Genomic DNA, 17,937 nt, shown 5'->3' on the forward strand with positions numbered 1-17,937 from the left:
GTACCACTTAGGAATATAAAAGCTAAAACTGTGACGAAGGCTCTTATAAAATTCTTTACTTATTTTGGATTGCCTAAGGAAATACAAACTGATCAAGGCAGTAATTTTATGTCTGGATTGTTTCAACAGATAGTTTATAAATTGGGAGCTAAGCAAATCACTTCGTCTGCATACCATCCAGAATCGCAAGGTGCCTTGGAGAGGTTTCATTCTACTCTCAAGAATATGATTAGGACATATTGTGTGGACAATGAAAGTGACTGGGATGAGAGTATAAACTTACTTTTATTTGCAGTAAGGGAATCGGTACAGGAATCTTTAGGTTTTAGTCCATTTGAACTTGTGTTTGGGCATAGAGTTAGAGGACCTTTAGCTTTATTGAAGGAACAGTGGATTAGTAAGGAAGTGCATACTAATTTGTTGGACTATGTTTTGAAATTTAAGGACAGGTTACATAAAGCTTGTAGTTTAGCCAAGGAAAATTTAAAGTTGGCTCAGGAGAAAATGAAAACTTGGTATGATAAAGAAGCTAGGTTGAGGATGTTTAAGCCTGGAGATAAGGTGTTGGTTCTTTTCCCAGTGCAGACAAATCCTTTACAAGCTAGATTTCATGGTCCTTATGAAATTGTGTCTAGAATCAATTATGTGGATTACGTAATAAAAACTCCAGATCGTAGAAGGTCAACACAACTTTGCCACATAAATATGATTAAACCATATTTTGAGAAACAGTTTGATACTGTGACTGTTGTGGTTAGTGAGAATGAGTTTGATTTAACTGGGAACATGATAGATGATTCATCTGACTTTCATTCTAAATCTAACATTGTTTCTGTTAGGTTACCTAATTCGACCATTCTGGAAAATATGGATGAGAAATTAGCACATTTACAGCTAGAGCAGAAACAACAGATGAAGGAATTGATTTTTAAGTATAAGGATTTGTTTCCAGATGTTCTGAGAAGGACTACTATAGCTTCACATGATGTAGATGTTGGAGATGCCAAACCTATTAAACAACATCCATATAGGATAAACATGGAAAAATGTGAACTTGCTGAGAAAGAAATTGAATACATGTTAGAGAATGATATTATTAGACATTCTAACTCGAATTGGAGTTCGCCATGTGTTATGGTGCCAAAACCTGATGGTAGTATTAGGTTTTGTACGGACTATAGGAAGGTGAATGCTGTAACGAAAACAGATGCATATCCAATTCCTAGAGTAGATGATTGTGTAGATAAAGTTGGGAAAGCAAAGTTCCTTACAAAGATTGATTTATTGAAAGGGTATTGGTGTGTTCCATTAACGGACAGAGGTAGAGAGATTTCTGCATTTGTAACTCCATCTGGGTTATATGAGTATAATGTTCTTCCATTTGGGATGAAGAATGCCCCAGGTACTTTCCAGAGGATGATTAACTCTGTGATTCAGGGATTGAAAGATACTGATGCTTATATTGATGATTTAGTGACAGGAAATGATACTTGGGAAGCACACATAATTGCGGTGGAGAAATTGTTTGAAAAGCTTTCAAAAGCTAACTTGACTATTAATTTAGCCAAGAGTGAATCTGGACATGCCACTGACTTACCTTGGTTATGTTGTAGGTCAAGGTAAGGTAGCTCCTGTTCAGGCAAAAGTTCAGGCAATTTTAGAGATTCCCACTCCGACGGGGAAAAAAACTCTCAGAAGATTTTTGGGAATGGTAGGATATTATCGAAAATTTTGTAAGAATTTTGCTAATGTTGCCCTTCCATTAACTAACCTTCTGCAGAAAAATGTGAAGTTTGTGTGGACAGTGCCTTGTCAGGAAGCATTTGAAAAATTGAAAACAATGATATGTCAACAACCTGTGCTTAAGGCACCTAACTTTGAAAAACCTTTTTCATTAGCTGTAGATGCTAGTGATGAAGCTGCGGGAGCGGTATTGATGCAAAGGAATGAGGGTGATGAGGTTGATCATCCAGTAGCTTACTTTTCTAAGAAATTTAATAAGCATCAAAGAAACTATTCAACAATAGAGAAAGAATTGTTATCTCTTGTTTTAGCTTTGGAATATTTTGAGGTATATGTTAGTACAACTCAAAAACCACTTATTGTTTACACTGATCATAATCCGTTAGTTTTTCTGAGTAAGATGAAAAACAAAAACAGAAGATTATTAAATTGGAGTTTGATGTTACAAGAGTACAATGTTGTGATAACTCATATTAAAGGTAAAGATAATGTGGTTGCTGATTGTCTATCTCGATGTTGAATGTACAATGTAATATTTTTTTTTATTTGGAGTGGTTTTTTTATTGTAACACTCCTACTGTATTGTATATTGTGTATGTTATATAATTTATACATTTGTTTTTTTTGTAAGTAATTGTTAAAATTTTTGTTCTTGTCAGACCAAAAATGTTTTTTTTGGAGGGAGGTGTTACGTACCCGTGACACGTGACAGTGGTACCCTTGTCACGTGACTGGGGTTGAAGTTATACTGGACATGAGGTAATGGTCTTGTGATGGTGGAGTGATGTCATTTTCCCGCCAGTAGAGGTCATGTGACAGGTTTTTTTTACAGGGTATAAAAGGAAGACCCACCCTGTCAGGTGGGGCAGTTCGTGGCGGGATTTGCCAAGCTGACTTCATGTCCCTGCGTGATTTAATGTGATGACGCAGTTTAGTTGAAAAATGAAGTTTTATATAATGCCTAAAGTTTAGAAGGTCATCGCCAACAGTTTCTTTGCTGTGGAGAGTGAAGATAAAAGTTTGGAAGATAAAAATCGAAGAGAATCGATTTTCGACGGTGGATTGGTTACGACCTTATTTGATCCTCATTCGGAAGGATTTCGTTGACTGTTCTCGTGTTAATCTCCGCTGGGATAGCGGGAGATTGAGGACAGAGTGTGGAAGAAAGGTCAGTGTTTTTTTTAAGCCGTTATATTTCATAAAATTCTTCGTGGGAAAGTTCAACGCCGGGGAATCGAAGGACATCGACGTGGAAGAGAATTTAAATCGCTTTGAAAAGTCTCTCCTTTTAAAAGGACTGTGAGCTTTTGAACTTTCGGCATACCGTTTTAAAGAACTGTTTACTTTCGGCATACCGCTTTAAGAACTGTTTGAACTGCAGTGCTATTAAGAACTGTGAATCTGCCGTACAGCAGCTGTTTTCCGGTGACGTTTGAGTTTGTTTACTTTTGAGGGGGTTTGTTTCAGTGTTTAATAAACGTGTTATTTGTTATAAAAACCCTTGCCTAACTCATCTATATTTATTGTTGCCTGAATACGTAACACTACTTCCTAGTAATCAACTGATGATCCGCCCCTCCTGACCAGACACGTACATTAATCTCTTGCCCTACCACTAAGGTCAACACCAAGGACATGCTCTCTTCTTGCTGCTGCCATCAGGTAGAAGGTACAGGAGCCTCAGGACTCATCCACCAGGTTCAGGAACTGTTACCACCCCTCACCATTAGGCTCTTGAACCAAAAGGGGATAACTGCACTCAACTTCACTTGCCCCATCATTGAAATTTTCCCACAACCAATGGACTCCCTTTCAACAATTCTTCATCTCATGTTCTCAAAATTTGTTGCTTATTTATTTATTATTATGATTTCTTCCTTTTGTATTTGCACAGTTTGCTGTCTTTTGCACACTGGTTGAAGACCCAAGTTGGTGTGGTCTTTCTTTGCTTCTATTATGGTTATTACTCTACTATGGATTATGTTGAGGATAGAACCATAGAACACTACAGCACAGTACAGGCCCTTCAGCCCTCCATGTTGTGCTGACCCATATAATCCTTTAAAAACAAGTACTAACCCCACACTACCCCATAATGCCCGCAAGAAAATCAGTCTCAGGGTTGTTTATGGTGATATGTTTGTACTTTCATAATAACTTTACTTTGAACTTTGAATTTACAGCAGCTAATTCACCTACCAACTAGGACATTTGTTTTTTGGTTATTTTTTGGGAGGAAACACAAAAGGGTCAAAGGAGAGAACATGCAAACTGCACAGAGAAAGCAGTGGAAATCAGAATCGAATCCTGGCCACCGTAGAGCTATGAAGTAGATACGATACCTGCAGTGCTGCTGGAAAAAAAGTTAATCCATCTTTAACTCATGCTCCTGTGGTGCATTTCCATAGGGAAGGCACAACAGCGACTATATTACCCGAGGCGCTTAAGGAGAGCTAATCTGCCTCAATAAAATGCCAGCCAGCGTTTATCAATGTGCAATAGAGAGCATACTGACATATGGATTGACAGTGTGGTACTCTAGCTGTAGCAAGACAGATCACAAAGCACTCCAATGGGCGATTAGGATGACTCAGCACATCACTGAGACTCAACTACCAGACCAGGAGATAATCTACAACTCTCGATGCCTATGGTATGCTAGTAACATCATTAAAGACCCATCCCATCCCGGACACTGTCTGCTCAATCTCCTGCCATCTGTCTGGTAGTAGATACAGGAATCTTAGCCAAGACAGTAATACTGAAAAACTTTGCTGTTTTCAGTATCCTGAGGGCTGATGGGCAGCTGAATAATGCTGCAGCATACACAAAGTACACTGCAGATGCTGTGGTCAAATCAACATGTACAAAAGCTGGATGAATTTAGCAGCCTGGCTTGCCAATACCTTTGAGTGTTATGGACTATCAAAGTCACTTGCTGCACAAAAATATGGGAATTTTTTAAAATTAAGCTGTACCGCATGCATTGTAAATATCTGTTACGCATGGACTGGAGTGGCACTGTAATCTTGTTGTCTTGAGCAATGAGAGTAAAGTTCAATTCTGTTCAAAGGCTATCGCCTAAATGCAGTATCTCTGTCAACGTAGAACAACAAGCTTTTAAGGTGCAGCATCTGTTAGCTCCCAAAGAATGGGAGACTGCTGATGAAGGACATCCACGTTCAGTGTGAGCCACACCATACTCACAAACAGCTTTCTGTTGCTAAGGAAGGGCATCCTGAGGCCTTGATACCATTCCTTTTACAGGAACATGCATCTCCCATGTGACAGAGACTGGAAGACACAAGTTGTTTTCTTGGCCTCTCTCTGTGCCTCCAGTAGGTATTGATATTGGAACTGGTTTCTCTTTGCCACATGTATCACGACACAGTGAAAAGCTTGCCTTGTGTACTGTTCATACAGGTCAAGTCATTCCCAGTGAGTTGAGATCAAACATGGTGAAATGGGAACAAGGAACTAGGTAAGTCACCAACATTTTCTGTGTGTTGTTCTAGATTTCCTGCATCTGTGGAATCTCTTGTGGTTAAAACAATACCAATGTATATTAAAGTGTAAAAGCCACAGAGAAAGATCATAATGAGGCAAATAGTGAGGTCAAAAGTCCGTCTTGCCATCCAGGAGGTCTTTTCAAGAGTCTGAAATGTCAGACTCTTGAGAGTGAATGTGCCAGAATTATTGCTGATTGCAACAAAGAGGAGTGTGTGACCTCCAGACTAGAACAGAGAGTTTTCTGGGTCCAATCTCTTCCATTGTGCCTGTTAACACAATCACCACTTTCACTCCAGGTCCCCTCCCTCCAATGACCCCTCCATCCCTGCCCAGCATTCCCTCTTCTCGCCCTCCTCTGCAGAGACAAAGCAGGTGACAGCTGTACGTTGGAACAGATACACCTTTTGAGTGTTGCTTGTGCACAGGTAGTGATGCACCATCAATAACTCACTCTGAGATGTAAGAAGCGAGATATTGGCTTTTATTGACTGGAAGAATGAACAACACTACATCCTGGAGAATGAGGCCAGGCATCAGGCCTCAATCGCCTTTATACAGGGGTCTGTGGGAGGAGCCCAGACAGGTATATGTAGTTCACCACAGGTAGCAATGAAGGCATTTACTGTTGGTCAGATTAAAGAGGATGCAGTATGGGCCAGCAAGGTAGGGTAGGTGTTAGCACAACACTTTACAGTGCCAGTGACTAGAATTCAATTCCTGCCGCTGTCTGTAAGGAGTTTGTACGTTCTCCCTGTGACCTCGTGGGTTTACTCTGGTTGTTCCAGTTTCCTTTCGCATCCCAAAGGGGTATGGGTTAGGGATCAGTAAACTGTGGCGCCAGAAGCATGGCGACATTTGTCGGCTGCCCTCAGCACACCCCCTGGCGCTGGTGACGTCTTTCACCGTATGTTTTGATGTACATGTGACATACAGTAAAAAAAAACTAATCCTGATCTTATCTTTAATAATTGAAATATTATCAGTAGCCAGATCTACACATTGTAAATAGGAATTGTGCCTGATGTGATTTGGAACTCAGTGGCTCCTTCGTATATGATGGTCTCTTTGTCACTGACGGACACTGTATATACAAACATCCCATCTTCCCTGTTTTTACCTGAATAGAGGTGATGACAGGCACTGAGTTAGAATGTGTAAAATGTATTGCCCCTTTCCTTCCCCTTGCAGCCCCTCTCTCCTCCATGGCAACTACAGAGTGTATTGTGTTTTATGGCTGCCCTGGGGAGGGCGCTATTCATGGATGATGCTCTTTTGTACCTGATATGCTACAGTGTCTGACACCATGTGCTCATGTTGGGAATGGTGCAGGACACCTTCTAATATTACTGTAATGCTGTTCTAAATCTCTTTTTGGCTAATCTCACATTTTTGTCTGTGGGAGATCCAATACATTAGTATGAAACATGGCTCTTTATGGCATCAAAGGAAAGTAAAATCCCATTTCTACCCCTTCTGCTTGATCTGCTTTTTCAGTAGATGACATTCTCCATTTATCCCCAGTGAATTTTGCTACCCAGCAATCTGAGATAGATTTTCGTGTATTAAGCACTAGGGAAATCCACATTATCTGCACTATTTATTTATTTGGAATTTATAACAATTTCATGTCTTTGCATTGTACTACAGATGCAAAATTGATTTCACAATGTATTAAGACAGCAGAGGTAAACTTGATTCTGACTGTGACTCAGTTTTCAGATATTTTTGGTGGAATATTGAGAAAATGCAACATGTGGTGCAGTATTGCCTCTTTAAGTGCTTATCTGATCATTGGAGTCCTATCAATTGTGCTGTGGTGGCAATAGAACATAGAACGGAACAGCACAGGAACAGATCCATTAATCAATGAAATTACTAATCAAATGGCCTACTAAACTGATCTCTGCTGCCTACAAAATGTCCATTTCTTCCATTTTAAGAGAAGTTTGAATAAGTACATGGATGGTAGGGGTATGGGAATAGGTAGTTTAAATGATTTGGTACAGGCAAGATGGGCTGAAGGCCCTGTTTCTATGCTGTAATTTTCTATGACTCTATATATAAAGAAAGTGATTTTCCATTGCTTTCTTCTGGGCAGTGTCTTTACAATTCAGGTGACCCCAGCCATTATCAATGCTCTTCAGAGATTGCCTGCCTGGTATCAGTGGTCACATGACCAGGACTTGTGATATGCACCAGCTGCTCATACAACCATCCACCACCTGCTCCCATGGCTTCACATGACCCTGATCAGGGGCTAAGCAGATGCAAAACCTTGCCCACTGGTGCCCTGAAGGCGAGCAAAGGGAAGGGACATCTTGTCCCTCCTTTGGTAGAGACACATCTCCAAGCCGCCACCTATTAACATGCCTATCTGAACGGCTATTATAAGTCTCTAATTTATCTGCCTCTACCACCACCCCAGGCAGTACATTCCAGACACCTACCACTCTCTGTAAAAAACTTGCCCCTCACATCTCCTTTGAAATTACCCCTCTCACCTTAAATGCATGCCCCTCTGGTACTAGACATTTCAACCCAGCGAAAAAGATACTGTCTGTCTACTCCTATTGATGCCTCCCAAAATCTTATAAACCTCTATAGGATCTGTCCTCAGCCTCCACTGCTCCAGAGAAAACAACCCCAGTTTGTTCAGCCTCTCATGATAGTACATGCCCTCTAACCAGGCAGCATCCTCTCCAAAGCCTTGACATCCTTCCTATACACGAATCATGAAGAAAAATCTATCTTTGTAGAAGAATTCTGGTATTTGAAAAAATAAAGGTAATGCAGTTTGGATTCGAAGAATGCAGAAGCCATATGATTAAACAATTAAAAGCATACAAGCACAAAAAATATTGTGTTAGAGATGTTTTCATGAAAAATTAAATTTACTAATTGATTATTATGCAGCTGAAAATATATATTACCCATTAATGATTTAAATGCAAGAAGCAAAAATGTTTATCAGACTGGACTTGATGTTTATTATCACAATATATTAAATTTTCTAACGGTATTTAAGATGAACAATTCCTATGTCTGCAACATTATTGAAAACAATGACACTTAGCAAGCAAACTTTACATTAAAAGATTCAATTTTTAAGACTTACATGAATATACTGCTGAGAATATTGCATTAATACACAAGCCCCAGCATCCTACTTCAACACCTCGCTCATAGATAATGTATGCAGTAGTATTGTGTTCAGCATGTGGATCACCATTATACACAACCTAAAAGAATTAAATGAGATACAGAGAAGATGTTATTATAAAAGCACAAACCTACTGTCAGAATCAGAATCAGGTTTATTATCACTAACACATGTTGTGAAACTTGTTGTTTAGCAGCAGCCTCTTGACTCTTCTGGTCAAGATGGCACCAGTGTATAATACTCCTTTGGTCAACATCTGTCTAGATTATGAAGCCATCTTTTTCATTTCTTTTATGTCTTTTATATTTGTTTCTTGTCTTGGATGTGATCCTGGAACTGTTGGAGACAGTTTTGCTGTTTGGTGATGGTTTGGGTGCTTCAGCGCTCTAGTCTCTGAGAGGATTCCAAGAGGCAGAGGCAGCATGCATGAACCTCATGGCAACAAGGCTGCAGGACAGGGCGCAAGTCGATGTTTGGCTCCATTTTGCTGATTAAATCTTCCATTGTTTGTTGATTAAAGTGACAAGAGAGACTGAAGGATCAAAGCAAGTATAGAGGGTGAGCGCTGGTTGCCTGCCTTTTGATTGGTTGCTCTGTACTGGAGAGGGGAGCTCCTGCTTCTGCTCCTGGAGAGTGTTGCCCAGGTTGTTTTCTGTGTTTTGTGGACTTGGACTATAGACTCTTTTTTCAGTCTTATAGTTTTTATATTCTGTGTTTTTTCATTCAATCTTCTCAGTTTTTGTTTTGTGTGAGAGATGGGATTTGGGGTTTGATGTGCCCGTTCCATTTTTCTTTCTTCTTTTTGTGGAGAGGTGAGATTTTGAGGATGATTATGCTGCCTTTCTTTTCTTGGTTTCATGGCTACCCAGAGAACTGAAGAATTTCAGAGTTGTATACCTTGATAATAAATGAACTTTTAAACCTTTGAGCAGTACAGTGCAATAGATAAAATATACTACAAGTTACATTAAGAAATTATACAAAATAAATGAGTAGCGCAAAAGGAGAGAGCAAAATATTGAGGTAGTGTTCATGGACTGTTCAGAAATTTGATGGCAGAAGGAAACAAAGTTGTACCTAAAATGTTGTGTGTGTCACTTCAGATCCTATACCCCCTCCATGATCAGAAGAGGGCATGGGCTGTGTGGTGGGGGGTCCTTATGATTATTTATTTATTTAGAGATGCAGTATGGAACAGGCCTTCGGGCCCAATAAGTTGCACCACCCAGCAACCCACCTACTCTGTAGATAATTTACAAATGATCAATTAAACCTATTACCCTGTGTATCTTTGGACTGTGGGAGGAAACACACATAGTTCACAAGGAGAAAGTACAAACTCCTTACAGACAATGCTGGAAATTAACTCCATTGAATTCCAATGCTTGGAATTATTTCAAAATGTCCCCCATGGTAATAGCATCACTCTAGCCACTACGGTAACATTGCACCACTGCTGATGGATACGCGGACAAAAACGTTATCCACGTAGAATGTGAAATAAATAAAAAATAATAGTCTTTTTTTCTTTTCATTAAATGATGAATAGCTCCAAATAGGATTAAAGCTGAGATAACTCAGAATGTAGAATTATACCAAGAGTGGCAAGGGAGAAAACTTGCATTTTGAAAATTTACAGTAACCATAAATTCTTCTTTAGTTTATTTTCTATTAATTTTCAAATCAACCTCAGAATGTACAGATAGGTAAAACATGTACTAAGACCATAAAACCGTAAGTCATCAGAGCAGAATTAGACCATTCAGCCCATCTAGTTTCTGCGCCATTCCATCATTGCTGATTCATTATCCCTCTCAATCCCAGTCTCCTGCCTTCTCTCTGTAACCTTTGACACCCTGACAAACCTATCAATCTCCGCTCTAAATATACTCAATGCCTTAGCCTCTACAGTCATCAGTGGCAATGAATTCCACAGATTCACCTCCCTCTGGCTGAAGAAATTTCTCCTCATCTCTGTTCATCTCTAAGGACTGCACATGCATTGTAAGCAACTTTGAAATGTCTTTTATACAATCCTCTTGTGCCTTTGCAATCTTACAATCAACACACTGTGTGTTTGTTGGTTAGCCAATTCAATCAGCAACCAATAATGAGAAATAGAAACACAAATGCTGGAAACACACGACAGGCCAAGCAGCATCCGTGAGAAGTGAACCAAGTCTTCAGGTGAAAGATTCTTTATCAGAACAGGAAAGATGAAAAAGACAAACTTGTTTTAAGTTGCAGAGGAGGTACTAGAACATAGAACAGTGCAGACCCTTTGACCCACAATGTTGTGCTGACATTTTAACCTATTCCAAGATCAATCTGACCCTTTTCTTCCCCCATAGCCCATCATTTTTCTATCATCCATGTGCCTGTCTGAGAGTCTCTTAAATGTTCCTAATGTAATTGCCTCTACCACTACCCTGGTAGCACACCCACTACTTTGTGTAAAAAACCTACCGCTGACATACTCCCCTTACACTTCCCTCCTTAAGATTAGGCCCCCTTGTGTTAGCCATTTCTCCTCAGGGAAAAAGTCCCTGGCAGTCTACTCTATCAATGTTTTTATCAACTTGTACACCTCTATCAATTCCTGAATTACTGAGTGTGTGCCTTCAGGCTTCTGTACCTCCTACTTGATGGTAACAGTGAGAAAAGGGCATGCCCTGGGGGCTGGAGGTCTTTAATAATGGACGCTGCCTTTCTGAGACACTGCTTCCTGAAGATGTCCTGGGTACTTTGTAGGCTAGTATCCAAGATGCAGCCGACTACAACTTACTAACCCTTACTGACCTGTACATCTTTGGAATGTGGGAGGAAACCAAAGGAAACCCACACGGTCATGGAGAGAACATATCAACTTCTTACAGACAGCAGTGGGAATTGAACCTCCGATCACTGGCACAGTAAAGTGTTATGCTAACCGTTACATTGCCATGCCACACTTTTGCTACTTTGCTCATGTTCTCTTTTAGCATGTCCTTTATCTTACCTCATTCTTCTCCACATTTTTAAAAAATTTGGTTTATTTCCTGCTACAAACAATCGAAGGGCACTGGGATTTAAAACTAACCAAACTCTCTGAGAAGAAAGCATATTACCAGGCTGATGTAAATGCTGCAGTGGGGATATGTGAGGCACCTGAGCTGCAACCTAAAACTAACTTTTGTCTCCGTTTCTGTCTCTCTCTTTTTCTTCCTCTCTCTACTTATCCTAGTTCTGATTAAGTGTCTTTGATTCAAATTGTTTAAATTTTCTGCTGAGTGATTTCAACACTTCTTGTTATCTGTTTCCATTCCCCATTCTGGCTTACCTTTTGCCCCTCCTCCTCACCTGCCAATCATCTCCCACTGGTGCTCCTCCTCCCCTTTCTCCCATGGTCCACTCTCCTCTTCAGTCAGATTCTTCCTTCTTCAGCCCTTTCCCTCTTCCAGCTATCAGCTCCCAACTTCTTAACTCAACCCCCTCCCCCACCTGGTTTCACCTATCAACTGCCAGCTTGTACTCCTTCCCCTCCTCCACCTCCTTATTCTGGCTTCCTTCCCCTCCTCCTTTCCAGTCTTGATAAAGAGTCTCAGCTAGAAATATCAACTGTTTATTCCTCTTCATAGATGCTGCCTAACCTTTCTTCTGCATTTTGTGTGTGTTGCTCTGGATTTCCAGCATCTACAGAATCTCTTGAATTCATTATTTTAACATATTATATTTTTGTTTTAGATTTTCAGAATCTGCAGTTTCTTTGATCTTCATTCATGAAAGAAAAGTTCCGCCTATTTGCTGTTTCTAGTAAAATCGACATTCAGATTACTATTTTGTTACATAATCTCCTCATCGATTGAGTTGGTAACTCTCTCAGTTAAAATGAAGAAAATGCACTTAAACCTCATTGAATCCGTTGATCATTGAATCTAACCAGTAACTTCAGTATCATACCCTGAGGACCTGGATGGATGTTCTGTACTTTGGGAGAAATATTACGCCATTTCTATGTTGCCATTTGAAGAACAGCAATGAGTTATTCTGTTCTGGTCAACACCTTACCGTCAACCAATAGGAACTTCCCCTGTACCTGGCTTTGAAGGTGACACAGAGGAGGTTCACTGGTTTTATTCCGGAGGTGAGGGGGTTAGCCTGTCATGAGCCGTAGAGCACTGGGATTCTCGTTTTCTCAAGCACCTGTATTTGTTAATTGTTGTCTTAACTAGAGTTGAGCTTTCTGTTTAATCTTGTCAAGTTAATTGTGATTGGCACGGGTGTTCTGCATGATGTGATTGTTTGAAACAGACTCCTGATTCGTGTTCATTGTGGCGTTCTTGTCTTGCAGTGTTGCTCAGCCATGCCACTGATGCTCAGTTGGTATTCCTATCCATGGATAAACTTCTGTTTCTGTCTCTACAAGGGAGTCCGCCATTCCTCTACATGAGTTCAATTGTTGCCAGCACTCACCATGGCATTGGCCAATGAGGAGAGATTGAGTAACCTGGGACTAGACTCACTGAAATTCAGAAGAATGAGAGGGGATTTTATAGAATAATGTAAAATTGTGAAAGGGATAGATAAGATAGAGATTGGAAAATTGTTTCCATCAGAAAGAGAGGCTAAAACTAGGGGACATTGCCTCAAGCTTTGAGGAAATAGATTTAGGTTAGAGAGAAGGAGAAACTATTTTTCCCAGAGAGCAGTGAATCTGTGGAATTCTCTGCCCAGGGAAGCAGCGGTGGCTTCCTCATTAAATACATTTAAGGCACAGTTGGATATTTCTTTGACGTAGCAGGAGAATTAATGGTTATGGGGAAAAGGCAGGTGGGTAGAGCTGAGTCTATGGCCTGATCAGCAGGTGGCAGAGCAGACTCGATGGGCCAAGATGGCTGACCTTTGCTCCTATTTCTTACGTTCTTAAAACTGTTTAAAACAATAGAGAAGTCCATGGAACCTTGCTATTTACAACTAGATAGATAGATAGATAGATAGATAGATAGATACTTTATTCATCCCCATGGGGAAATTCAACTTTTTTTCCAATGTCCCATACACTTGTTGTAGCAAAACTAATTACATACAATACTTAACTCAGTAAAAAAATATGATATGCATCTAAATCACTATCTCAAAAAGCATTAATAATAGCTTTTAAAAAGTTCTTAAGTCCTGGCGGTAGAATTGTAAAGCCTAATGGCATTGGGGAGTATTGACCTCTTCATCCTGTCTGAGGAGCATTGCATCGATAGTAACCTGTCGCTGAAACTGCTTCTCTGTCTCTGGATGGTGCTATGTAGAGGATGTTCAGAGTTATCCATAATTGACCGTAGCCTACTCAGCGCCCTTCGCTCAGCTACCGATGTTAAACTCTCCAGTACTTTGCCCACGACAGAGCCCGCCTTCCTTACCAGCTTATTAAGACGTGAGGCGTCCCTCTTCTTAATGCTTCCTCCCCAACACGCCACCACAAAGAAGAGGGCGCTCTCCACAACTGACCTATAGAACATCTTCAGCATCTCACTACAGACATTGAATGACGCCAACCTTCTAAGGAAGTACAGTCGACTCTGTGCCTTCCTGCACAAGGCATCTGTGTTGGCAGTCCAGTCTAGCTTCTCGTCTAACTGTACTCCCAGATACTTGTAGGTCTTAACCTGCTCCACACATTCTCCATTAATGATCACTGGCTCCATATGAGGCCTAGATCTCCTAAAGTCCACCACCATCTCCTTGGTCTTGGTGATATTGAGACGCAGGTAGTTTGAGTTGCACCATATCACAAAGTCCTGTATCAGTTTCCTATACTCCTCCTCCTGTCCATTCCTGACACACCCCACTATGGCCGTGTCATCAGCGAACTTCTGCACATGGCAGGACTCCGAGTTATATTGGAAGTCTGATGTGTACAGGGTGAACAGGACCGGAGAGAGTATGGTTCCCTGCGGCGCTCCTGTGCTGCTGACCACCGTGTCAGACCTACAGTCTCCCAACCGCACATACTGAGGTCTATCTGTCAAGTAGTCCACTATCCAATCCACCATGTGAGAGTCTACTCCCATCTCCGTTAGTTTGTGCCTTAAGATCTTGGGCTGGATGGTGTTAGAGGCACTAGAGAAGTCAAGGAATGTAATCCTCACAGGACAACTGACCCCATCTAGGTGAGAGAGTGATTTGTGCAGCAAATACGTGATAGCATCCTCCACTCCCACCTTCTCCTTATACGCAAACTGAAGAGGATCCTGGGCGTGCCTGGTTTGTGGCCTCAGATTCTGTATTATCAGCCGCTCCATGGTCTTCATCACGTGCGACGTCAAGGCAACAGGTCTGAAGTCATTCAACTCCTTTGGTTGTGGTTTCTTCGGTACCGGGACAATACAGGATGTTTTCCACTGTCTGGGTACTCTTCTTTGCTCCAGGCTCATGTTGAAGATGCGCTGTAGTGGTTCTCCCAGCTCAGTCGCACAGGCCCTCAGTAATCGTGGGGAAACTCCATCCGGTCCAGCCGCCTTGCTGGTACAGATCTTCCTCAGTTGACCTAAATTAATGAACTAAAATTCATTGCTAAGGAAAATTCTACTGTGTCATACATACCAAATAAATACATGTAAATAGGCAAACACTGGAGAAATTTACTGTGACTGTGATTTATGAGTTTAGCTATTTTAATGAGTCCTATTAAAGAAACTTGTTTATAAAAGTCAAAGATAATCAGACATTCAAAAATCAACATTAGCCAATGCTTCATTTTATTTTACCTGTCCCATGAAGTCAGTGAAGAAAAGCATAGTGGAGAGAAATGCTGTCCATCCTATGAGGTGACTAATACACAAGCAGCGATATTGAGAAGGCATATTGAGCAATGTCTTAAACAAGGATTTTAGGGTCATACGTCTTTGTACCTGAAAAAAAAACACCAAATTTGAGAAGCTGGATACTCTTGGGTTATTTTCTTGGGAACGGCAGAGGCTAAGGAGAGATTTGATTGAGGCTTATCAGATTATGAGACGCATAGCTAGAGTAGAGAGGGAGCATCCCTTTCTCTGGGTTGAAATGTCTAATACCAGAGGGTAGATTCAAAGGAGATCTGAGAGACATGTTTTTTACTCAGAGAGTGGTGTATGCCTGGAATTTTTTAAAACACTGTTCAAATCACTTTTAGAAATCACCTCAAAAATATTACTCACATAATGTGGAGAGTTAAGACAGAGAATATAGAAAATCTATAGCACATTACAGGCCCTTTCACCCACAATGTTGTGCCAACCATGTAACCTGCTCTAGAAGCTGCCTAGAATTTTCCTACCGCATAGCCCTCTATTTTTCTAAGCTACATGTACCTATCCAGGAGCCTCTTAAAAGACCCTCTTGTATCCGCCTCTATCACCTTCGCTGGCATTCCACACACCCACTACTGTGCGAAAAGCTTACCTCTGACATCTCCCTTGTACCTACTTCCAAGCACCTTAAGACTATGCCCACCATTAGATTAGATTAAATTCAACTTTATTGTCATTACGCCGAGTACAGATACAAAGCCAATGAAATGCAGTTAGCATCTAACCAGAAATGCAAAGAATAGTGTTATTTACAAAATAACTGTAGATAAAAAGTAAGTGTTACAGCACACAAATATAAAAGTACTGAGACAGTACAATATGGGTGCAATACTGTTTAGCGCTGTGATGTGAGGTTCAGCAGGGTCACAGCTTCAGGGAAGAAGCTCTTCCTGTGCCTGCTGGTGAGGGAGCGGAGGCTCCTGTAGCATCTACCGGATGGGAGGAGAGTAAAAAGTCCATGGTTAGGGTGAGATGCATCCTTGATAATGCTTTTTGACCTGCCCAGGCAGCGTTTATGGTAGATGTTCTCAATGGTGGGCAACTGGATGCCGATAATCAGCTGGGCAGTTTTCACCACACGCTGGAGTGCTTTGCGGTCTGATACGGGACAATTGCCATACCACACTGAGATGCAGTTGGTGAGTATGCTCTCACTGGTACAGTGGTAAAAGTCCATCAGTATCCTGGGACAGAGGTGAGCTTTCTTAATGCTCCGCAGGAAATAAAGGTGCTATTGTGCCTTTTTGATCAGGATGGAGTAGTTCAGGGACCAGGTGAGATCCTCGGAAATGTGGACACCAAGGAATTTGAAGCTTGATACACGCTCCACTACATCTCCGTTGATGTAGATGGGGACGTGAGTGTGGCTCCTAGTATGCCTGAAGTCCACAATGATCTCCTTGGTCTTCTGGGTGTTAAGGGCCAGGTTGTTGTCGGCACACCACATGGCCAGGTGCAGGACCTCGTCCCTGTAGGCCGACTCGTCATCCCCTCTGATCAGGCTAACCACCGTGGTGTCGTCTGCAAACTTGATTATGGAGTTAGAACCATGTACAGGAACGCAGTCATAGGTGAAAAGAGAGTACAGAAGAGGGCTCAGCGAACAGCTTTGAGGCACACTGGTGTTCAGGGTGAGAGTGGAGGAGGAGAAGTTGTCTAACTTAACAGATTGGGGTCTGTTAGTCAGAAAGTCCAAGGTTCAATTGCAGAGAGATACCAAGCTGGCGAAATTTGGCGATCAGCTTGGAGGGGATCACAGTACTGAATGCCGAACTAAAGTCAATGAACAGCATTCTGACGTAAGAGTTGGGGCTGTCCAGGTGGGTCAGGGAAGAGTTAAGTGTGAGCCATTTCAGCCCTGGGAAAAAGTCTCTGGCTATCCACACGATCAATGCCTCTCATCATCTTATGCACCTCTATCAGGTCATCTCTCATCCTCTGTTGCTCCAAGGAGAAAAGGCCAAGTTCACGCAACCTATTATCATAAGGCATGCTCCCCAATCCAGGCAACATCCTTGTAAATCTCCTCTGCACTCCGACAGTATCCACATCTTTCCTGTGATAAAGTGACTAGAACTGAACACAGTCCTCCAAGTGGGGTCTAACTAAGGTCTTATATAGCTGTAACATTACCTCATGGCTCCCGATCTCAATCCCACTGTTGATAAAGGCCAACACACCATACTCCTTCTTAACAACACTGTCAAACTGCGCAGCAGCTTTGAGTGTCCTATGGACATAGATCCCAAGATTTCGCTAATCCTCCACACTGCCAAGAGTCTTACCATTAATATTATATTCTGTCTTCAAACTTGACCTCCTGAAGTGAGCCACTTCACACTTATCTGGGTTGAACTCCATCTGCCACTTCTCAGCCCAGTTCTGCATCATATCAACATCCTGCTATATCCTTTGAAAACCCTCCAGACCATCCACAACATTCCCAACTCTTGTATCATACCATCCTTTCTCTGCCTCAATAGAAAATACCTATGCAGAATATCATGCAAATGTTTACTGAACATTTGCCACATTTCTGCCGTGCATTTCCCTGAGAAAATCTGCTCCTAATTTATGCTCCCAAGTTCCTGCCTATTAGCATCATATTTCTCCCTACCCCAATTAAATGTTTTCCCTATTTGTTTTCTCCTATCCCTCACCAGCTCTATGGTGAAGGAGATAGAGTGGTGATCACTACCTCCA

The 17,937-nt window shown here is 41.4% G+C and overlaps 1 protein-coding gene across 1 annotated transcript in view; it reads right to left on the reverse strand.

Moving 5' to 3' along the window:
* The window catches only part of slc45a2 (solute carrier family 45 member 2), a 60,954-nt gene that overhangs the window by 22,368 nt on the left and 20,649 nt on the right, over positions 1-17,937 (reverse strand). Inside the window, exons 4-5 of the mRNA XM_073065284.1 lie at positions 15,154-15,297; positions 8,369-8,492 (exon numbers count right to left, since the gene is read on the reverse strand). Of these exons, the coding sequence (XP_072921385.1) occupies positions 8,369-8,492; positions 15,154-15,297 (268 nt within the window). The remainder of the gene's footprint in view (positions 1-8,368; positions 8,493-15,153; positions 15,298-17,937) is intronic.

Source organism: Hemitrygon akajei, chromosome 13, assembly GCF_048418815.1.
Source record: "Hemitrygon akajei chromosome 13, sHemAka1.3, whole genome shotgun sequence".
Classification (NCBI taxonomy): Eukaryota; Metazoa; Chordata; class Chondrichthyes; order Myliobatiformes; family Dasyatidae; genus Hemitrygon; species Hemitrygon akajei.